Source organism: Solea solea, chromosome 1 (assembly GCF_958295425.1).
Source record: "Solea solea chromosome 1, fSolSol10.1, whole genome shotgun sequence".
NCBI classification, from domain to species: domain Eukaryota; kingdom Metazoa; phylum Chordata; class Actinopteri; order Pleuronectiformes; family Soleidae; genus Solea; species Solea solea.
Window position 1 is genome coordinate 2,698,087 of NC_081134.1, and position 23,672 is coordinate 2,721,758.

At 40.7% G+C, this 23,672-nt stretch overlaps 1 protein-coding gene across 1 annotated transcript in view; it reads left to right on the forward strand.

Annotated features, from left to right (window-relative positions):
- LOC131462432 (neuropilin-1a-like) overlaps positions 1–22,573 on the forward strand; it is a 79,636-nt gene extending 57,063 nt beyond the window's left edge. The window contains exons 7-18 of the mRNA XM_058633659.1: positions 2,079–2,234; positions 3,702–3,846; positions 7,401–7,576; positions 8,037–8,192; positions 9,612–9,756; positions 11,746–11,934; positions 12,270–12,314; positions 15,019–15,156; positions 17,304–17,629; positions 18,264–18,360; positions 18,578–18,622; positions 19,145–22,573. Coding sequence (XP_058489642.1) covers positions 2,079–2,234; positions 3,702–3,846; positions 7,401–7,576; positions 8,037–8,192; positions 9,612–9,756; positions 11,746–11,934; positions 12,270–12,314; positions 15,019–15,156; positions 17,304–17,629; positions 18,264–18,360; positions 18,578–18,622; positions 19,145–19,419 — 1,893 coding nt within the window. The 3' untranslated portion in view covers positions 19,420–22,573. The remainder of the gene's footprint in view (positions 1–2,078; positions 2,235–3,701; positions 3,847–7,400; positions 7,577–8,036; positions 8,193–9,611; positions 9,757–11,745; positions 11,935–12,269; positions 12,315–15,018; positions 15,157–17,303; positions 17,630–18,263; positions 18,361–18,577; positions 18,623–19,144) is intronic.
- The last annotated feature ends 1,099 nt before the right edge of the window (positions 22,574–23,672 follow it).

Genomic DNA, 23,672 nt, shown 5'->3' on the forward strand with positions numbered 1-23,672 from the left:
GGTTCACCACTCACACACACATGTTGGCACAGCGTTCTAAGTGAGGACACTCATAGACATAACGTTACCATCACATATAAGTGCCAACCCTAAGGGACCAACCAAAATGTCCTCACTTTCCCAAAATGTCCTCAGTCTCTATGGTTTATACTTTGGTCCTTACAAAGACACCCATACAAGAACACACACACAGACACTGCATTGACAGCCTAAAGCAGTGGTCAGCAATTGGTGGCCCGGTGACCAAAATTGGCACGCCAGCATCAGTATCTGGGCCCAGTAGACGATTGAACAAATCTGATCTGATTAAATTATTTGCTTATTTTCTCAAACAAATTACAATTTCACATCGAATTCAGAGCTTTTATTCTGAAAAAAAATGAAATTCTTTCAAATAGATTCTGTTGCTAGAATGGACAGTTAACTTAAAGGAGACATATTATACCTTATTTCTCCAAGTTAAAATAGTTCCCTGGTGTCCTAATGAACATGTCTGTGACACGCTTTGGTCAAAATACCATAAGGATGAAGCACCATAGCAGTTCAATAACCCTGCTAAACCCGCCCCTTTCAGAACGCTCGGTTTTTGTGCATGGTCCCAAAATGAAAATAAAAACACTGCTGTTGTCATGGAGACAGCCAGGTTTGGGGAGTAAATGTCCATAAAATAGCTACTTGCATATGTTAGGCTCAAAGAAGACGCAGTAAATCTTTAAATGTAAATGATGCACAACAGATATTAACAGTACGAGGACGTGTCTCATTTTGTCTTCGTAACAAGCTGCTGATTAAAGACAACGTCCACATTATTGTTCGTTTATGCCAGAAAAGGTCCTAAACTGAGAAAATGTCCTCGTTGGATAAGTCCTTATCATACTCTGACTAATTATACTTCTTCCAGTTCTACTAAAACTCGTTTTGTTGCTATATAAATGTGTGTAAATGTGTATAAATCAGTTGTTGGTGAATTAAAAAGTACCACCTGAAATTTAGGATGTGGTGATAAACCCTTTGATGACCCTGTACTGACGGTCTTTATGAAGTTTTTAAGCACCTGAAAATGGCTGAGGAGATTTTAAAAAGCCTTTTTTTAAAAATCTCATCAGGTGTGAGTGTCTATTTGAAGAGGAAATGACTGAGGAGTCCTCATCACTGACACGGCTTGTCAGCAGTTTGGCAGTGAAGCGTGAAGACTGCGTGATGTTCCTGTAGGTCCTGGTTTGGTGGCGTGTCTGTCTCTGTTGTCTGAATGTTTTACTGTCTGCTCATGGACAGACCGCCGACCGTCAACGTGGGTGCGAGGTTTTACATGTGAACTGTTCAAATTGCCTCTTTCTTGTAACGTAAAGAGGAAATCTAGGATCATAGGATGCTCCGTGATGCAGAACAATGTGTGTTTTTAAAGCACTCACACTCAGTTATCCAGTAATAAAAAACACGAGCAGATGCAGGTGAAATCAGCCTTTAATATCCAGAACTTTTGCAGCCTCAGGCTCTCGTTTTCTTCCCTTTTATTCATTTTTCTTTTCTGTCCATTTGGATTTTACAGTGCAAATCAAGTTGTCCTTAATGTATCCCAGGCAGAATTTATTCATTATGTGCACATGTATTGCAAATACTCATACATTTTGTATTGAAACCATGATTTATTACTTTAATATATTTGTATTTCTCTTGTATATCATTTTAAGAAACATTCTGTATTTTAACCGTTGTAATATACCTTACTTACAATGTTTATTTATATATTTTTTTTTACTATGTTTTATAACCAAGTATTTATGGTTTAGCCATTTAATTATTCGCCCTGTATTCTAACAATCTATGAATTAGCTTTTGCTATTAAATGTATTACTTTCATTTCATGACGCCTTCATTTTTTAGCCATGTATGCACTTTCAGTTTTATATTAAGTCACTTTGCATGCACATATATCAACTTTTCACATTTTTATCACTGATATTTTCTACTATGGATCAAAAACATGAATATATAAAGTTCAAGTTGGTTAAACATATGGATATTTTGTCAATCAAATCTTTCCGCTGATGTATCTTTGACCTCCACTGTGTTTCCAGGTGGACTTGGGTTTTCTCAGATTCATCACAGCCATCGGGACGCAGGGAGCGATCTCAAAAGAGACCAAGAAGCACTATTTTGTTCGCTCGTTCAAGGTAGACCTGAGCTCCAACGGAGAGGACTGGGTCCCAGTGAAGGAGGGCCCCAAGCAGAAGGTAATGAAATGAACGATGATTAAGTTGATATGCTGTAACAACTCTTATCTGTATGATATTGATGAGTAATGAAGGACTCTGCTTTGTAATCAATGGGGAGGAAAATGTGAAGCGTTTAATCAATGTTTTCCAAGGCTGACAGGGTTTGGCAGCGTGCCTCATCTGAATGTCTCTGCTTTACATCGCGCTTCCCTCATCAAAATCACTATCAATTTCCAGGAAGGAACTCTGTTGTACAGGCAGTTGTCTCATGGATACTGGTGAAGAACTGCAATGAGCTTCTCATTAAGCAACATATTGATAGACGCGGGACATTGTGCTAATAAGTCACGTCTTTGTCTCCGCGGCCGTTAAATGGAGCCTGCAGAGTTTTACATGGTGCTTAATGTGGAGACAGTGTCCCTTGTTTAGAAGAAAGAGAGGCTGAGACGGTACAATCAAAGATTAAGTCAAGTATGCAGTATATTCTCTCCCAGGTCTGTTAGAAAGTGCAGTAGCAGCAACAAAAATCACACCATTGGTAGAAACAGTTATAGTTGTAGCAGCAGCTATACAGTAGTGGTCCTAGTAATAGTGCAAACATTATATTATATAAATGTATTATATGCATAAAACCAGAAAAAGAGACTTCACAGAAATAATGATGGTGATTGCATGGCTTTCTTCAGTCAATAGGCTAAACCGGTTGGTTCATTTGTTAGTTGGTTGGTCCATTCTTTAAAACCTTAGTTGATTGGTTTTAAATTGACTGATTCTTTGGTTCCATGATTGGTTGGTAATTTAGATGGATTAGTCTTGGTTGATTGGTTAATAGTTTGGATGGTTGGATTCTTTTACTGAGTCTTTTCCTCAGTCTTTCTCTTGGTAAGTTCCTTTTGTTGTTTGATTCTTGGTTGGTTGGTCCGGTCTTTAGTTCCTGCGTTGACTGGTTGGTTGATTGATTGGATGATTATTTGGTTCCTTGATTGGTTGATTCTTTTGATGGTTGATTTTTGGTTGATTGATTAACTTTTATTGAATATTTATTTAGATTTTTGTTGTTTTTTTGGTTGACTGATTCATTGGCTGGTTGGTTGGTTGGATGGATGGATGGATGGTTGGTTGGATGGATGGCTGGCTGATTGGTCCATTCTTTGGTTCCTTGGTTAATGGGTTGATTGTTTTTCTTTTTCTGGTTCCTTGGTTTGTTCTTTTTGTTGGTGGATTCATACGTCTTTTAGATGGTTGATTGGTTAATAGTTTGGTTGGTTGGTTGATTCTGTCGTTGGTTAATTGGTTCGTTCCTTTTGTAGGTTGTTTCTTTGTTGTGTTTGGTTATTGATTATTTGGTTCTACAAGTGGCTGATATAGCTGTATCAGCTGTTGATAACAACTTTATGTAGTAAAACGATTTCCTTGAGATCATATCAGTTGTAGAAGTAACAGAATTAACCAACACACTCATGTGTGTTTTCTGTCTATCGTCAGATCTTTCAGGGGAACCACAATGCAATGGACGAAGTTCACGCCCTCCTTCCCAAACAGTCTCTGGCTCGTTACGTCCGCATCCGCCCCATGACCTGGGAGCAAGGCATCTGCATGCGCTTCGAGGTCTATGGCTGCAGAACGTCAGGTAACGCTGATCGAAGCCTTATTACCCAGTGATTTGTGTTTAACTTCAGGCTCACTCAATGTTTTCAATCATATAAAATGTCATGAATTTTTCATCTTAATTATACGCACAGGGATCTTTACAGCTTAATATCATCTCAGTCTGATCTAATAAAACACACATGTTCAGTTTGGGTTGTTTTGAGATATTTTTATGTCTGTTTTCTGTTTATAATCATTATAGTCTTTTTATTTTCTTCCTCTAACCTTATTTACTTTAATGACATTTTCTTCTTACTTTGTCATAGTAGTTGTTGAACTGATGCACTTTCACAAATCTAAAGTATGTCTTTTCTCATATCAGAGGCATATAAACAAAATTAAGTAATAATGCACTATAACAAAAAAAAATAGTTACCCTATTTTGGTAAATAAAGTTTCCATCCATCCCTTATTTGTACAAAAGCTCTATGTAACTTATCAAAGACAAAATCCTGTCGATTCTTCATGCGAAAGGCTTGGAATGAGTGACAGTGAAAAAGATCCTTCTCAACAGGTTTCACCTGCTTTTGGCGCTGACCAACTCTTCCTGTCAGACGTCGAACTTGCCCTTTTAAAAATCCCCTTTCTTGCTTTTTCACATCATGAATCAAACTAACATGTTTTTGGCTGGCGGATGAGAACCTCCTGCTGCTATCTGTTGATTTAAAATAATCGCTGCTTCCAAGGCGAACTCCCACAGAAGGACGCCGTTATTCATTACAGAGGAGCGGCGGAAAATCATGCTGCCTCATTACTCATCCTCTAACATTATATAAACCTCAGTCCTTGATGTGCTGCGAGCCACTCTCAGTAGGAGAGCTTCATAAAGTAGATATTAGGCTCTTATTCATCGGAGAACAGGCTGTAGAGTGCTAGACAGGTGATTCCAGAGATATAATGATACAACTGGGGACGTATGTGTGATGTGCAAGTATTTGCACACGAAGAGCCATTAATATTATCCACTTCTTAGCTCGTAATTTCAAACGTCGTCTTTTTTTATTTATTTTTTTTATGTCCACGTGCTGACAACAGTTAAGAGTGCCTGCCTTGAGGGAATCCTCTCAGATTTGGTCCACCTTTTTTGGCACGTCCACACCACAGGAACTGGGAACAATCATGCTTCACCGAACTTTGTCAGAGGAACCTGTTTAGCTGTTACCTTTGAGTCGGGACTTTGATTGGCACAAGGCATTGGCCAGCTTCCTTCTCTTAATGGCACCTTCTGGTGGGGCAAACAGAAAGAAATCCCCATAGGGTAAATACTTGTTTAGGGAGCATCCCGGTGGGTAGTTCCCATAGCCATAGTTCCTATACTAGGGCTGTAATCAACCAAAAGAAATTCTTTCAGAGTCTGACAGCTCTGAAAGCATTTTACATCACAATTATTAGACTAAAACATTGAAATATGCCAATTCTGACATGTTCATATACTCAAAAAGGACGAAGCAACATAACGCAGACAAGTTAGCTTAGCATATTTATATGATATGCCATGTTTGTAGTCGAGCTGTGATTTGTAAACTGTTGCTGGCAAACTTTGAATTTGACCTTTTTTCCCGCCGTCTATTTTTGGATGTTAGAGGACTGACTGTAGCTCGAAATTAAATAAAACCACCGGACGTTCTTTGATCTGTTTCCTATGGTTTGGGCTAATCCAAAATTCTGAAAACAAGGGGGGTGATCTCTGAAGACACGCTGTTACCTGTGAAAAAGGGGTGCTCTGAAAACACCCCCATTAGTACTTGGTACATTCCTCCGGATTAAATCAAATGAACTATAGACTGTATGAAAGAAAGTTGACCAATCAGAATTTAAGTCGAGCCAGAATGAATTGACTCATAAATCGACCAGTTGACTGGGACTTTACAGCCCTATGCTATGCCTGTTTGGTCTGAAAATGCCCATATGCTGCTTTCTTTTTTCAAGCAAGTGGATGAACAACAGTCTAGAAAAGTCACCCTGTTTAATGCCCATGCAATGACCCCTGAATGAACCCCTGAGAGAACACAGAAGGAAAAACTTGACCCACATGCTCTGGACATTTTTGATTTTGGTGGCCAACAGTCAAGGTTGTGCTGACAACTCTGTTGAAACGGTTGAATTCTATATTTAATCCCAAACAAAGACCCTTATGCAGCACATTAGAGACGTTTAACAGTTTAACAGCGATGATGAGATTAATCTTCAAGGCAGACTCTCTTTCACGAGGCTGTCTGGCTCTCGTGGACACGAGGACACACCCCACCAGTGCTGTAAATTCACATAATCAAGGATTTACATCCTCAGAAGCTGCCGCTGAGCTCCAGATGTAAATCTTAAATGCATATGTCACGTAAACAAACGACACACACTGGGACTCCAGGCTGTTTTAGGCAGGATATGAGAACAAGCTTGTTGTGTATAATGAATTAAACTTGGCTCAGAATGACCAGAACCATTGTGCTCAAGTATTTTAGAATGTTATTAAGTTTGCTTATTCCAGGAAAAATAAAAAAACACAGTGTCCCAATTGTTCTGTAATTATCCCAGTGTGCATCCTAAAACTTGATGACCTAAAATGGCAAGATTAGAGAAATGAGATTGACCTGCTTTGTTAAATAGATTGTATTAAAGCCTCAAGGTCACATGACAAGATAGTGATCCCCTGACATGTCAAACTCTCTGCCACAGTTCGCCTCTTGGCCCCTGACTTTTGTACAAATATAGAATGTGCACATTTCCAACTGTTGTCAAACCATTTAAGAAACAGCTGGTTGTGTTTACATGGATTTTCTTTTCAGATAAAATATCATGTTTTCTTGCCGTAAAAGGAATCCTTTTGTTTCAATCAAGAGAGTAAGACTACGTGTCTTTAATCGAGTCCAGACTGAGTTAAAACATTGAATATGTAGATGTACAGTCACCATGCTTGAAACAACAAAGGCACTCTGTTTTCCTTATTTACAGCCAATATCACAAATCATGCTCTCCCCAACTGCCTTTTGGACAGGAAAATGCAGATCCCCAGTGTAAAAACCTCCAGTCAAGTGAATGTAATTTATAAAGCCACACATCACACGTCACAAATCACAAAATTGCCTTAAATCGAAAAGTAAAAACATCCCTCCAAAAAAGGAAACCTCAATCCCTGCATTTTGGACAGATACACAATAGACACCTTATGTAAGCCTAATTTGTTTGCAGTATAAACAATAGAAAATAATCTTATTTATAGTACAGCAGTAGAAGCAGTAGCAATTGATGTACTTGCAGTTCAAACAGTAGCTGTAATTATATTTTTAATAGACGTTATTCACCATAGAATTCATAAGACTCATTCTCATGATACGGAAAAGCTTCATCTCTAACTTGTTCTCGAGAAGATAAATGACTCTTTTGTGTCTGAAGTCTGGAGTCTGAAGCATTGCATCAACCCCCAGAGGGCAACAGCTAAATCCAGCTGACACGATAACGATGGCAGTGCAGTACTGGCCTTCCTTATCACACTGTACGCCTTTCAAAAGTTTCTCTCTATTCTGTCTTGCTGTGCAGACTACCCGTGTTCCGGGATGTTGGGGATGGTGTCGGGTCAGATCTCCGATGCACAGATCAGCGCCTCGTCTTACGCCGACCGGGGCTGGGTTGCCGAGAACGCTCGCCTGTTAACGGGGAGGTCAGGCTGGACCGGGCAGCAGACCAAGCAGCCTTTCAGAAACGAGTGGCTGCAGGTGAGTTTGGGATGGAAATGTGCAGTATAACACATGATTGTTCAGGTACACCAGGTGTAAACAGGAAGTAGATTCTCTTAAAGACCTTAAAGCGAAACTTTGGAACTCTGGTCCTTTTATCGCCTTTAACTCTACGGAGCTCCCCCTACAGTTTTGGAGTAAATGTGTTTTACGACACCACCGTAAACATCCATCGACACTCCCCTCGCCTTTCCCCTCTCATGCCCATGTGCATTTATTTTCAGTCGGCATCTCTTTTGCATGCTTTTGTGTTTTACAATTCTTGGTTTTCCTGGTTTTCCACAAACAGACAGTGTGTAGGGGAGTAGAGACAACACAACAAGACATTTAACAAGACATTAAAGACTCTGAAGCTGTTAAATTAGGGTTAAAATCCACTTTAAACGAGATTCTTGACCCCTCGTTAACCAATCAACTGTTGCCTTATTCTCGCCGTCAGGTGGATCTGGGCCAGGACAAGTTTGTGAGCGGTGTGTTGATCCAGGGAGGGAAACACCGTGACAGGAACGTCTTCATGAGGAAGTTTAAAGTGGGCTACAGTCTGTATGGCGAGGACTGGACTTTCGTCAAAGAGGAAAACACCACCAGGCCAAAGGTCAGTTCTCAGAAGGCATGTTTTGGTTCAGAAATGCTTTGCTTTCTGGTGGATGTGTTTTTGTTGTAATGTTATTCCATTATTATGTGTCATTTAGCAGACTTACAATAAGATCATTTTTGTCAGAAACAGACTTTCTTCCGTTGCCTTTATTCTTGTAATATCAAATGTTTCTGCTAAGATCCCATTTAGGAAGGTAAAGATGAGTTCAAGTGTCCCCGCCCCCCTTTTTTAAGCTGTTAATTGGTGTTTAAATGTCAACGTACCAGTTAAATGAAGCGGCGTGTCTTCTTTGTATTTTTGACCTGTGAGTTTTTTCGCAGTATGTGGTTCCACATCACTGAGAGAAAGGTTGCCATGGTGAAGGTGTAGAGTGATGACCCTTTTAAGATCTGCTGCCAAACTGTGCAGATCCATGTAAAAGGAACTCCACAGGAAACTGTAAACCACATTTTGAGGTAGTTAGAAATACAATTACGATCAGATTTCTACAAAAAAAAGGAAGAAGCTTGAGACGAATGCACCACTGTAACGTTCAGTCACGTCTCCCGCTCCCATTTCCTTATCATACAATTCTCCACACTCGCAGTGGCGCTGCTCTCATTTTGGCCGAGGCAGATTAACAGAAACTTAATTCACAAGAAAGCCAGATATAAGCTTGTTGGCGTGAAATAAAGTGTGATCTGTGATTTTCTAAAAAGCCCGCGGGCGGGCGGGCGGATACTCGGCTCGACGCAGCGCCGCTCCTGGAATTCTATTTGTCTGTGTAGATTCATCATGTGTAGTGTAGAGTGTATGACTCTGTCAAAGACTCTTGAGGACTTGCTGAAGTAAATAAAGCTAAAATACAATAAATAGAGTAATAAACGCAGAGGGAAAGAGGCTCACACACCAACACAGAGCAGTCACTTTCATAAGAAGTATAAGAAGAAATGTTGGTTAAACAACACACACACACACACAAACACACGGCAACATTAATTCATTTGTTCTTTCACTCACTCACTCACTCGACAGCCACATCAGACATCCCATAATTCTCATGTGGGTTCATTAACTTCTGCACTGTTGCTGCAAGGACGCAGTCTGACAGTCTGTGTGTCCCTTTATGTCGTAGGTTTAGCATTAATGGCAGATTAAATAATAGAATAACAAAACAAACAGCGCCACCTACAGAAACTTGACCTATCACAGTTCTGTGTACACCGTTTCATCATTATTATTATTTTTTAACACTTATTAATCATCCTGACACACATCAGACAATCCTGACTTTTGCAGGTGTTTCTGTAAAAATCTATTTGCGTGTCACTCGCCGAGCTGCGGAACATCCCAACAGTTGCGTCTCTTCCTCAAGATCCCAGGGAACTATAACTCATCCTGAGCGGTACCAGATTCAGTTTGATTCTTCACCCACAGGTTTTCTCCGGGAACCAGAACCACGACACTCCAGAGCTGAGGTCCATGGTTCCGTTCATCACGCGCTTTGTCAGGATCTACCCAGAGAGAGCCACCTCCGAGGGCCTGGGCCTCCGACTGGAGCTTCTGGGATGTGAACTGGAAGGTTTGTCACTGTAATAAACTCAACTGGACATGTTTAAAATGACAGTGTTTCAGAGGAACTCTCCCGTGGAGAACAGTGCTCAGTAACCAGTCACAGAAACGTGGCTGAATTTCAGGAAGTGACGCTTCACCTAGGAGGTGGTGACTATTACTGTATTTATACTGTACCTCTCCGTCAGTGGAGGGTTCTCCAGTTTCCAGCTGTCGTGTACACAGTATGTTTTTGTAACTTTTAAAGAGGAGACGACAGACACAGACAACTGACGTAGAGGCTGACTCCTCCCCCTTGGGATTTCTCTATGACATTAAAAACCACTGAGAGTTAAATCTGAGTCCTTGTCTGTGGGATTAATCCGCACTCGTCTGAACTTCCACTCCACAATAAATGACGGAATAATGTCGTCGTCTCGGTGTGTGTGTGTGTGTGTGTGTGTGTCTGTGTCCAAGAAGCCGAAACTAAGCATGAAACATGTTCGTGTGGACTGAAAATGTAATGTTTTTAACAGATAAACAGATGTTTTGTGCATGTTATGTGAATGTGGCCTCACATCAGAAGTGATCTCACACACACACACACACACGTGAGGATGTTGCGTATGTGCAGTGTTTGGTTTAATGAGGGAGAGAGAGGAGGAAAGGAGGAGAGGAGGAGAGGAGGGAGGGCTCCAGGGGACCAAGGAAGAGATGAATGGAGGAGGGGAGGCAGCGTGGTGTAGTTTAAATGTTTGGTTTCCCTGTAGGGGGATTTCAGTGAGTGTGTATGTGGTAGTGTGCCACACTATCCAGGTGAAAATCTAAAAAACGTCAAAATAAAAGCCGTCTTGTAATACACATACATACACAAAACTTAACAGTCTATAAAGTACCTAAAAGGGGTACAAGTATGTTACCAGAAAATGACTTTGGTAGAAGTTGAAGTCTCTTTTTTATATAATATTACTTAAGTAAAAGTACTTTAACTTTATGACATTTACTTTACTTAAGTATCAAAAGTCATTTTCTGATATAAAATGTACTTAAGTTTTAGAAGTAAAAGTATTAAAAACGAAAGGCGTTAGGATTGAGTCATGGTGGCTCAGTGGCAGGGCGAGTAATTGTCTTTCAACTGGAAGGTTCTGGGTTCAATTCCTGGCTCTGCTAGTCTATGTGTGTCCTTGAGCAAAGACACTTAACCCCATGTTGCAGCGTGTGAATGACAGAAAACTGTAGTGTAAAGCAGCTCCTCATCAAGACTAGAAAAGCTCTATATAAATACAGACCATAATACCAACTCTTCTTCTACTGATTTCATTTGATAATAACGAGTTAGAGGAAATGTAGTAGAGTAAAAGTAAGAAATATGAATAATAATAAAGTCAAGTAAAGATGCGAGAATTTGTACAGTAACAAAGTATTTGTACTTTGTTACATTACAACCCTGCAAATTAAACAAGTTATTAAATGAGTTTTAAACGTTTCAAATTCAAATACAGTCACTTCCTTTCATTTGAAGCCTTTTATTTTGTTGTTAATGCTTTTGTTTTTCTGATGCTCAGTTCAGTCGCATTGTTGTAAAAAAGTATCGTAAACATCAAAACGTGTTGTGTGTGTTGGAAAAGAATGGAAGAAAGGGAAGAACTATTATGGTATGTGTGGCTAAGATGAACAGTTTCACTTCAAAGAGAAAGAACACACACACACACACACACACACACCATATGTCACACTCAAATGCATGCAGAGCGTATGTGAACACTGGAAAAGACTTAACTATGCACATGTGCGCACAAAGAAAGGAGGGTCTACCTACATGCCACTCCCCCAACACACACACATTAGGAATCATGTTGTTAATGTATGTATAAACTCGCTTTAACAGCTAAATAAGCTGATGAAAATCTGATAAATATTCAATGTACTCATGAAGCTATTCATTTTGTTAAATATCTTTAGTAGTTTTGTCCTTTTTTTGTGAACATAACCTGAATTCTGACCTCTTCTCCTCGTTCAGAAATCACGACGACAGCTCCGCCCACCACACCCATGGCCTCCACGCTTCCCATGACCACGTTTGGTGCCACCACCACGGCGCCCATCACCATGCCGGGCACAACCGGGACCACAGACTGTGACGGAGGACAAGAGCGCTGCGGCGGCGAGACGGACGCGCCCACCGACGACGACGACGACACAGCGACAGGTTAATGCCACAAAAAACAAAAAAAAACACCCTCATCCACGTCTGTCAAAATGAAAATAAATGCCTTAAAATACCATCCAGTCTGGCAGAGCTGAAAGTTGCCAGAGTAAATTCTCCATCATCCTCCCCCTCGCACTTTCAGTTTTAACTTTTTACTTTTATGTCTCACACAAAATCAAACCCATCATTTTTCTGCATCTCTCACGATGTCAACTATCAGATATTGATTTCTCTGAGCGCGCATGTGTGTGTGTGTGTGTGTGTTGGCATCTGTGTGGGAGTGACCAGCCCCCTTTGACCTGTGACCTTACTCCGACTGTCCCATCTGTTCACAGCAGGAGGCACGGCGGCGCCTGACCCAATCCTGGACTTCATGCCAGGTGAGGATGTCCGCCGCCATCTGCTTCCACGTCTCGAGGAATAAATCTCATCTTTGATTCACTCCTTCACTCTTCCCCTCTTTTTACTGAGCTGTTTTCAGTTTTTCTTTCTTTCTTTCGTCTTCATCTCTTCATCTCGACACTGTGCATAATACAGGGTTGCCAGATCGGCACTTAAATGTAGCACAATGGCTGCGTATTTAAAGCCTGCTTCTATAATTTGTGCCTGAAACATGGCATTGGCTGAAATAAGATTGGGATTGTATGATTGTAAGATCAAGCAAAAAAGAAATCTCACCTTTTTTTAAGATTCTGCAGTATTGTTTTAGCAGTAGCAAGAGTAACATGTGTGATTTTACATTAAACCTGTACTGCTACCACGACTAAGAATTAAGAGGAAACTAGCTGATGTTAGTTCATTAATTAGTTTATTATTAATTATTTTTAAGCCTATTGCACTTATTTCACCAATGATAGACATGCTAACTCATGTAGCTGCTGGCAAACATTCATTCATTCCAAAAATGCACATTACAGTGTATTCAAGGAAGGAAAATAAAGAAGGAACCAAGTGACCAAACAACAGTGTTGACAACTGAGTGACTTTGTCGCTACATTTAGCGACTTTTCAGACCCACAAACTCTGACAAATCTTGCAAACTTTCTGTCGATTTCTGTTTTCCGTGTGGCTGAAACGTCAATACGATAAAAAAAAGTGTGAAATATAAAAAGAACAGTAGCCTTTATACATATATATTTATAAAAGACTGTTCTATACTGCAAACGTGCAGAATCGCGTCACGGTTTATCGTCCTGCGTAAATACACGAGGTTTTTCGTTTGGGGTAAATGGAGAGGGAGCAGGAGAGGGGGATGATTAAGCAGAAAGAAAGACAAGAATTAGAAGTGTCAGCAAAAGCAATGGACAGAGAAAGTCAGGGTGAACGGGAGAAAGGGCTGGACACAGAGAGAGAAAGAATAAAGGCCTCTTGGGTCTCAATTAGCTCGAGCCGGAGCATCGCGTGAAGACAGCTTGAGGTTGGAGGGAGGGAGGGAGGAAGAGGAGGAGGAGGAGGAGGAGGAGGAGGAGAGTTAACATGCAGCTCCACGGTCATCTCTGCATCCTATTAGCTTCTCAGAAACAACATGTCCAGTGTTCAGAGGAGTCTGCGCTCATGTGGACGCTGTGGTGAACCACTGCCGCCGGGCAACTGCTGGCACAGGCAGATACACAGGGAGGGAAGTGTTGTTTTCTTCCCTCTCTCTCTCTCTCTGTTTGGGGTTTATTTCAGGGGCCACATCCGCATATTGGTGGCACCACACCCTTCTCTCTCCCTCTCTCTCTCTCTCTCTCTGTCTCTCTCTGTCTCTCCCTCTCGACGTCCTGATCCCAAACATATGTACATGTGTTTGACTGAGTCCGTCTGCAGAACAACAGCCCGCGGCAGCAGCGTCTCGTGTGATGTATACAATCACAAGCATCCCTCACTCTGCTCCGTCTGGCCTGGACCGTTTCCGTTTGTGCAATACATTTTCTTACAAGCTACACAATTTATACTGAGCGAACAATAGAGCGGGAACAGCTTTGTAATATTGATGTTACACCGAGGCTCGCAGTTATTTCCTCTCCCTCCCAGCACTGCCGCTGCATCGTACACTATATTACACAATATACACGTTATCGTCACAGATCTGGTATGAAGCTAGTCTGGAAGATGCAATGTGGACGCCTGAAGCTCATATAGATTCTAGATTATTTAAGATAGTCACATGTCGGGCTGCAATTGAAGATTATTTTCATAATCCAGTGCTTGTTTGGTCCGTAAAATGTCCACAAACTATAGTTCTTAATAGTTCCTTTGTTGTATGGAGCAAAGAAACCAGAAAACATTCACGTTCTAGAAGCTAAAAACTCAAAAAGCTTGTTTTAATTTTAGTAGTCGCATGTTCACCTGAATCTTAACACAATCTTGTCACAGCCAAAGCCGGACAACCTTCTAACCAAGTGCCAATCGGCCGTGACGTCACCCGTAGAGACCACATCACACCTGTGTTGCTCCTCTCTCCACTGGCTTCCTATTCGATTTAGGATTGATTGAAAAACATTTTATTTAAAGCTCTTAACAGTTTGGCACCATCTTACCACTCAGAACTCCTTCTTCTTCTTCGCGCTCCCATCCCGAGCTCTGAGGTCTAATAACAGGCTGCTCTTGTGCCAAAATCCCGACTAAAAACCTGGGCTGATCCTTTTTCTGTAGCTGCTCCGAGTGACCCACGATAATTAGATCTGCTTCCACCAATGAACATTTTAAATCACTCTTAAAGACCCAACTTCAGGATAAGACTAGTCAACCCAGACACTATTTTATTATGTTATTATTTTACTGATGTTATGTTTTATACCTCTTATGTTGCTGTGCCTTTAACTCTGTAAAGCTCTTTGGTCAACCTCGGTTGTTATTAAATAAAGTTGACTTGACTTGAGACCAGTCGAGTCGCCCCCTGGTGGCTATAGAATATATTCTTATTTCCTGGTTGGCTAGATCCAGTATTTACGGAAGCTTCTTCAGCTTATCTTGAGAATATGTGTGTTTAATTTGTGTGAGAATACAAAGAGGATGAAGCATGAAACTTCAGTTTGAAAAAACACGGCATGGATGAACTCCTGGTTCCTCTAACAACATCTGTTTTGTCTCTGACTGCAGCCTACGTGTGGTTCGCCTGTAACTTCGAGTTCTCGTCGTTCTGCGGCTGGTCCAGAGAGGCCGGCACAGGGGCGGAGTGGCTCATCCAGACCAGTGACGCCGCTTCTGTCCACAGAGGCCCCGCCCATGACCACGCAGGTACGACGTGTGTGTGTGTGTGTGTGTGTGTGTGTGTGCTCTCACCTTAGCTCCACTCGGCAGATGCAGTGTGAGAGCGCTCTATGTGCAGCTGTTGAAAAGTCTGTCTAACCCTCTATTTGTTAGACGGAATATTTTAAAACTCGGCTTTAAATAACACTCGAGGCTCTCGGTGCTGCTGGGAATTCACAACTGTACCTATGTTCTGTTTTAAGCAATAGGGACAGATGCTTATGATGTAAAAAGAAAAAGAAGAAGAAAGGAAGAGAAAGAAAAGAAAACCCTCTGTAACTTTCTTCCTGCTCTGAAGGACATGGAGAACGTTACACAACCTTATATGATATGAGTATAAATCTGCAGAAATCTCCACATAAGTGAAAACACACACACAGAAATGACTTTTATATGTTGATTGACATAGTTACTAATGTATAACTAGTAAATCATGACTGACTAAAGTTGGTTTGTCCGAGTATCAACGTTTATTTTTCGCCTGTGCATTTAATTAGGTTTATTTTCCTAATTAAAGTTCTTTATATTAGATTCCATTCATGTTTTATTTTACATAAGATTGAGTTGATGGTTAAACTGGGAAACGTCATCACAGTTCCAACATTTATACTGGTCTCAGGTCTCAAACTCGTGGCCGGTGGACCACATGTGGCCCACCACTTAATATGAAGTTATAATGACTTATTTCTGTATGTTGTTTTTTTTAGTAATATATTATTTTGCATCATAAAACACTTACACAATAAAACAAGTCGATCAGAGATGGCAGACGTCCCACGCAACAAGCCTCTGGCGGCCTCTGCTGATCATATTGGCAAATGCAAGTGTGGAAGCACAAACAAACAAACAGACACACAGAGCCACTAAAAACAATACCATAACTATGTATCGGTCCATATCAACACAGACAATTTTATTTAGAAATTCTGCGAAAACACTCCTAAATAGTTTCAGCTATTTCCCCCAAAACGTGTCACCTGACCGGCCCCCTATTGGCCACACGAGGTACTCGCTGGCCCCAAGATCATTTAAGTTTAAGAGCAACGAGTAACTAAAGGCAAATAGGTCCAGAGTTTTGTTTATTTGTTTAATTTTTGACATTAGGAACTAACTTTCTCCTTCCTTGTGAAAATGTTGTTTTTGAAAGTTGAAGTTTCAAATGAAGCTAATGGCTAATAATAATAATAAAAAAAAAAAAACATTTTTTTTTGCTGTTCTTGTTGCCACTGTCATTTATACCTGCTTCTTAAAACAGATTAATAATAAGCTACTTAACAATAACTTGAAATATTCACATTTAAGAAGCTGAAGCTGAGTGTTCTGTTGAAAGTACACTCAAACCGATGAATAATTGATTGTCTTTTAGGAAATCCTCATTTAGATTTTAAGTGTCTTTTCTAAATGAGTAATAAAGGGTATAAACAGCAATGATAATGAGTTTCAGATCAAAGATGAGCCCTTAAATCAGATTTACACAGAAATGGAGTCAAGAAATCATGAATTAAAGGTTGAAAAGAAATGTGCAGGTGATTTTATTCAGTGGCAAATGTAAGTGAGACAACAAAATCAAACTAATAAGCAATGCATCACAAAAACTCCCGGCAAACGTCCTTGAAGATACTTTTGAAAATGCGGCCCTCAGATTCATCACCGCGCCTCTGCGCTCGCTCTGGCCTTCTCTCCATTCACAGCTCCTCTGATGGATTTTTCCTTTTGTACGGACAGAGGCAGCAGCAGCAGCAGCAGCAGCAGCAGCAGCAGCAGCAGCAGCAGCAGCAGCAGCAGCGACTCTAAAATGAATGATTTCACCTTGATTTCTTGACTCAACCAGATCAGAAATAAAAAATGAGCCCACTCTCATGTCAACTCAAGTTTTGACTCTGAATGTATTAAATGCTTTTAGGAGATGTATTCTTCTTCTTATCCCGTTAAAAGACAGATATTTATACGTTATGTAAACGCGTGAAAGTATAATAAACCCTTGAGAGTTATTAAAAACCTTGGAAAACATTTCAAGGCTTTTTGATCATGAAAAAAAAGACTTTTAATTTATTAGCTTTGTACCATTGATAATAATCTTCATTTCACTGCAACACACAGTCACCTCTTACCTTGTCTGATGCTGCCCCCTGCAGGCAGAATGGGGAACTTCATCTATATGCAGTTGCTGGACAGAGAGACATACGGTAAAATGGGTGAAGGCAAGGATGAGGACGAGGAGGAGGAGGAGGAGAGAGCGGCCAGGCTGGCCAGGCTGGCCAGTCTGCCCATCACGGCAGCGGACGCCGACCTGTGCATGTCCTTCTGGTATCACATGTTCGGCGAGCATGCGGGTTCCCTCCACATCAAGCAGAGGAAGGAGACGGAGGCGGAGAAGATGCTGTGGACACTCAGTGGACACCAGGACAAGCGCTGGAGGGAGGGACGGGTTCTACTGCCACACTCCAGTGTCTCATATCAGGTAACAGAGAACTGTAACTGGGACACACTTGTGGTTTGGTTTTTCGTATTTTCTCTTTAAAACAAATCCACAGTATCTTTATTATCTCTAAGTTCAAATGTGTTATTCTGTGACTTTGGTGTTTGAAAACCTTCATTCTGATTTACCTCCGTGACACAAACGGATCAACAATGGCAGCAGTGGACCAGGACCAGCAGCTCCTGTGTCCCCATGAGCTAAACACAGGAGATTTTGTGGTTTACTAACCAGCTGGAGAAAGGCTGTCTTAAGCGTTTTCTTTGGTATTCTCCTGTATTCAGTACTTCCATATGTGTACTGTAGATCAGAAAGGACAAATGAACTGCTCGCTGCAGAAAATTGCTTTTGTGTCCTTGTGTTACCTGAATGCAACTGTAGTTTTCTTCAATGTGTGGGAACAAACAGTTGGTTGCAATATGCAACTTCACCTCTAGGTGTTGCTAACTCTTACACGTCAACAAAGAGTAGATTTTTGATTTAAAACGGAGATTTCCAGGTGTGTAACCCCGTGTTTTCAGTATAAAAGTTAAGATAATGGAATAGTTTGAAAAGAAAACATTAGTTAGTTAATATCTAACAAGATTCCACATATGATTGTTTGTTTGTTTGTTTACAGGTGGTGGTGGAAGGAGTTGCAGACAGACACAGCACAGGTCACATAGCTGTGGACAACATCCAGATCTTGGATGGGATCAATGCAGATTACTGCAAGGGTGTGTAGATCTCACTACAGACACCAGGCATTACTTTGTTGTATTGTTTTCAACTTACTTGGTTTATTAATCCAGTTTTAGTTTACATACATATGTATATATATATATATATATATATATATATATATATATATATATATGTATGTATAGAAACAGTGTACAGTATATACCATCAGGGACTTAAAGCTAATAGATGCTGCGTTTCTTCTCCTTCCAGATCCAGAAACTCCTACGTCTCCGCCAACTGAGATCATCATCTTACGTAAGCACATCATCATTGTTGTGGTTATTATCAGTTGTGTTTTTGATTTCGCAGCGTATACTTTCATTTTCCCTCGACCTGTCTCCACAAACTCCGTGACACTGACACGGTTACCCTTGAAGTTTCAATATCACACGTCTTCATTTTGGATTTTACAATGGTAGAAGTAGATGATTGATTGTTTTCCTCCGATTTCCATTTGGTCAATTATTAACCAGTGACTGAATCTGTGGCAAAGTCTAAATAACTAAATAAAAACATGTACTTAAAAGCAGGGGGCATCAGCCACCAGGGGGCGACCCAGATATTTTGGCTTTACTCTACGTCCAGCTTCATGTGCAGTGACCACTTCCTCTGTGGTGCATTCAGTACAACATTGACTTTGTGCTTTTTCTTGTTTTATGGTGCAGAACATGTGAAACCACCATTTTGTTGCTTTAAGCCTTTAATGACAGGCCTTTGTTATTTCAGTCCACTGGAGCAGACTTGTAACGTGTGTCCATTCTTGTGTCTGTCCCGCAGCGTTGGACTCGCTGTCTCAGGAGACCAGCGAGCATGGAGGACCAGGCAACATGCTGAAGACCCTGGACCCCATCCTCATCACCATCATCGCCATGTCCGCGCTGGGCGTCTTCCTGGGCGCCATCTGTGGCGTGGTGCTGTACTGCGCCTGCTCTCAGGGCAGCATGACGGACAGGAACTTATCCGCCCTGGAAAACTATAACTTTGAGCTGGTGGACGGCGTGAAGCTAAAGAAGGACAAGATGAACGGACAGACTAACTATTCAGAGGCGTGAGGCGAGACGAGAGGCGGAGCCGAGGTCACTCCGCGTGGACACATGATGCAGCCAATCAAGCGGGGAGGAGCAACACGGGGGAGGCGCTGATGCCACAGATGGGACAGCAGGGTGGGCTGAACGTGAGCCCATGTAATTTTATTTCTCAGGAGCGGCGGCGGTGGAAGGGACCGACCTGTAGGGGGCACTGTGTATAAAGAATCTGTACAGCAAAAAACAAACAAAAAACAAAACATAGAGCAAGAAAACTAAGGATTCTATTTGTTTTTCGATGTGCTTTGTTGAGTTCATGTAACCACACGCTGGTGTTGAGACCAATTCAGATGAAAGTATTGTTTGTGTACTTTTATGGAGAGTCAAGATTGGTTGTTTTTCTTGTCATAATTTCACAAAAAGAGCAGAATGTGTGAGCGTGAGTGTGTATGTGAGTGTGTGTGTACTTGTATTTATATCTTTGTGAGGTCCAAACCTACAGTCCTATTTTGTGGGGACATTTTCTCTGGGCCCCACAACTTTAAAGTGCTTTTTTAAGAGGTTAAGAACTGGTTTTAAGGTTAGGAAATGCATTACATCTATGAAGTGTCCTCACTAAGATATAAAAACAAGTGTGTGTGACTTGTGTCTAGTTCCAACAGTGCCTTTTTTCTTTTCTTTTTTTCCGTTGCCTTGTTTTCTTTTTCGGCTGGCGTTTCCGTCCAGGGTTCCTACACGAAAGTGCGGAAAAACACCCGGAGAAATGAACGTTGTACCTTTTTTTCCAGATTGCGATCGCAACACGACAAATGTTTGTGTCGTCGGCCAAGAGTGAAGTTTTGGAAGCTCAAAAAAACGAAATCTGGGGAACGTGTAGGAGCCCTGAATGCCTCGCTCTCACGGCACATGACACATCTAACATATTGTACATAGGTTTTAATATATTTGCGCCCCCCCCATCTTTTGTTTTTCTGAATAGAAAAGACACCAGTGCCGCAGCATCCTTTCTATGTTGGAATTAAATTCAGAAAAAATGTACAAAAATATATATATATATATTAATTTCAACAAACAGAGACACAATCATGTGTTTCTTTTGACATGTTTTGGGGAATTTTGTTCTGGGAACAAGATTTTTTTAAACTGTGAGAATGTTTTTGAGATTACTGAGAAATGCATCATGGGAAGTGTTGTTTCCTGTACAGGGTAAAAAAAAAAAAAAGACAATGTCAGAACCACTAAGATGCAGAAAGCATGTGGAAGATGGAAGATGTTTTTGCAGCCGTGTCCGGCATCAGAGAGACTTTCTCCTCACGTCCATCGTTTGCTGGGAGGTTGTGGATTTGTTGTGACAGTGCTGTACTCTGTCAGTGTATTTTGACTATCAATGAAACTTTTATTAGAGCCAAATGTAGGTTTTTCTGAGTCGCCAGGTGAGTAGTGGCCTGGAGACGACACACACAGAATCAAGTCGGCACCGTATCTGAGCAGAGACCCAACAGACCCATCAAACTTTCTTTTTCTTTCTTTTTAATGTTTAAATTGTGCAAAATATGGATTTCAATCACATGACTTGCATTTAAAGCACCCCAGTTTGTCTCGGTACTGTTTTCCTTTGGAATTCTGCTTCTGCAGAATCATTTTCTGGTTCAACTTAAATCACTCACCGCTCTTTACATCAACTATGAACTGATATTAGCTATTCAAGGGATATTTCTGTTTTGTTTGTTTTTAAATAAGGCCGCATGAGATCCTTATGCATAGTCACTCAGACTAAGACCAAAAATCAGTTTTCTTAATGTCATGTAAACACGTTAGTCCGACTCAAATCAAGCTAGTCTTAGTCGGACTAGCATACCTGGATTATGCGATTCATAGTCTGATTACTCCTGCGTGTATACGCCTAGTCGGACTGGAGTCAAAATGTCCTCCCCGTTCGGCATCAGAAAGACTTAAAGTGTCTCTCCTCACGTCCGTCAGCGTATTTTATGGCGAGGACGGGACAGGAGAAGGGAGACAAGGGAAAAAAAAGCTCTGGAAAATACTCAAATTATAGCTGAAACATGTCGTTTTCACTCTCCTTCTCCAAACAGATTTAAATTTTTAATATACAGCCTGGTCATTGATGAAGTGACTTCTGATGGATACAATTTGAAGATAATGATAGTAATTTGATCCATGTCCTATTTATTAATATAACCTATACTGCAGCCAGCCACTGGGGGGCGATCTCACCACAGATCAGTATCAGTATCCTCTGACAGCAGAAAATAAAATCAGGTTAAATGAAGTTAAACAAAGGAAAATCTGGGTATTTTTCAGTGAATATTCATTTTTAAAAAGTGGAAATAACTCGGCACATGCTAATATTATTGATTTATAAAGTTTCAGTCTAACAATGTCACTCACAACCATTTATGATAGGGATTTTTGGTCAAACAATTCTCACTTTCTTTTTAAACGAGACTTTTACTTTGGTGGGTTTTCTGTTTTGTATGTAAAGGAAACTCGGATCGGTTTGAATCAGACTCTGGTCTGTTTTTTAGGGAACATTTCTAATCAAATGATGATGGTCTGATTCATTTTTAGACGAAGAAAGGATTCTGCAGCACTCGACGTGAAAACAAATGTTGCACTGATATATATTTAAAAAAAAGAAAAAAAAAATCTATGTGTTTATGATGTTGATTTATGAAAAGAGACAAAGATGGTAGAAGAAGACAGTGTTGTTCGAACACAGTTTTCAGACTCTGAAACTCACAGAGATGTTTTTCATTCTCGAAAAAGCTTATATCGTCTCTTTGAAGTGTATTTCACTTGGTATAATATTTTACTTTTGTCTTTTTGTACCGTCACTGATGTACGTGCCATTTGTTTTATTGTTTTATTTTCATTATGTTTTTGTTCCCCTTGTATGACAAGAGAAATGTTTTGTTTTCAGTACTGCTTCTGTAGTTTTGCTGTCTCAGATCCAGTGAAAAAGAAAATAAAATAAAAAACAAACACACACACACTTAAACACACAATGGGAAAACAGTGAGGCCTTATGTGACTAAAAGTATTGTTTGTACTTTGACTCTCTGGTCAGCACCCACACTCATCCGTCCCGGTCGTCCCTCAGACTCTGATCATTGACTATTACATTCCAAAGAATTGGATCAAATAAATGTTTTAAGTAAAACTCTGCTCGACTGTTTCCAGCTGCTTTAAGGGTCACTCGTGTCAACGTTTGTTTCCCAAAATACACTTTAAATTTAGTTGTAGTAGTGATTTCATCTCTGACACAAAACCACACAAAGCTAATGGAACATAAATTACACTTTCAGTGAAAAGAACAAGAAAAGACCAAACACTTACACACGTTACTCTCTTATTGTCACAGGAAGTGGAAGTTTTCCTGGAATATTTCTCTACCCACACTCCTGTTTGTTGATTTTACACCTTTGTGTTTTCTGTGGGACAATCGTTTACATCAAAACTCCTGTGGCTTTAATGTGTATTTAGTGTAAATGTGCTTTCTTCAGCAACTCCCTGTGTCGTCATGATCAGGTGTGGAGCTGGAGCATCATCAGAATCTGACCACGCCAGCGTCAAAAGAAGGCCATAAAAATCTTTTTTACTCACTCACTCACTCATTCATCCATCACTCGTCCATCACATACAGAGACAAACAACCATTTCTTTATGTCCTGTTCAAGGGGAATTGATCTGTCTGTCATATCAACGTTTGACCACAGAGTGGCAGCACTGAGCAGCCTGAGGCATAACAACAAAGTGAGGCTCTTGATCTTTGTCATAAAACTGTGTGTGTGTGTATGTGTTTGTGTACTGATATGAACTTCCTACGTGTGGCTATGGTTGAGGTGAGGTTTCCTGCCCAAGATGGTTCGTCTGACAACACAACTGTGACTCACTTTATGTCTGTCTGTCTGTCTGTCTTTCTTTCTTTCTTTCTTTCTTTCTTTCTTTCTTTCGTTCTTTCTTCCTTCCTACATGGTTAGTACATGTATCTGTCTGTCTGTCTGTGCGTTTGTCTGTCTGTGTTTTACAAGGCAAAAACCGGAGAAAACATGAGGTTGAGACACAGCAGACAGCAGAGATCAGTGTTTGAATGTGTGTGGAGCTGATGCTGAATAAAGGAGTGGAGGGTGAAGGATCTGAGGCATGAGGCTGGATGAATGCGCGCTGATGTAAAGTGCAGTAATGGAGCTGGTGACTTCATGTGTTATTTGTCCAGCTGGCAGCATCAGCTGTCGCCCTCTCATCACGCAGCCTTATAC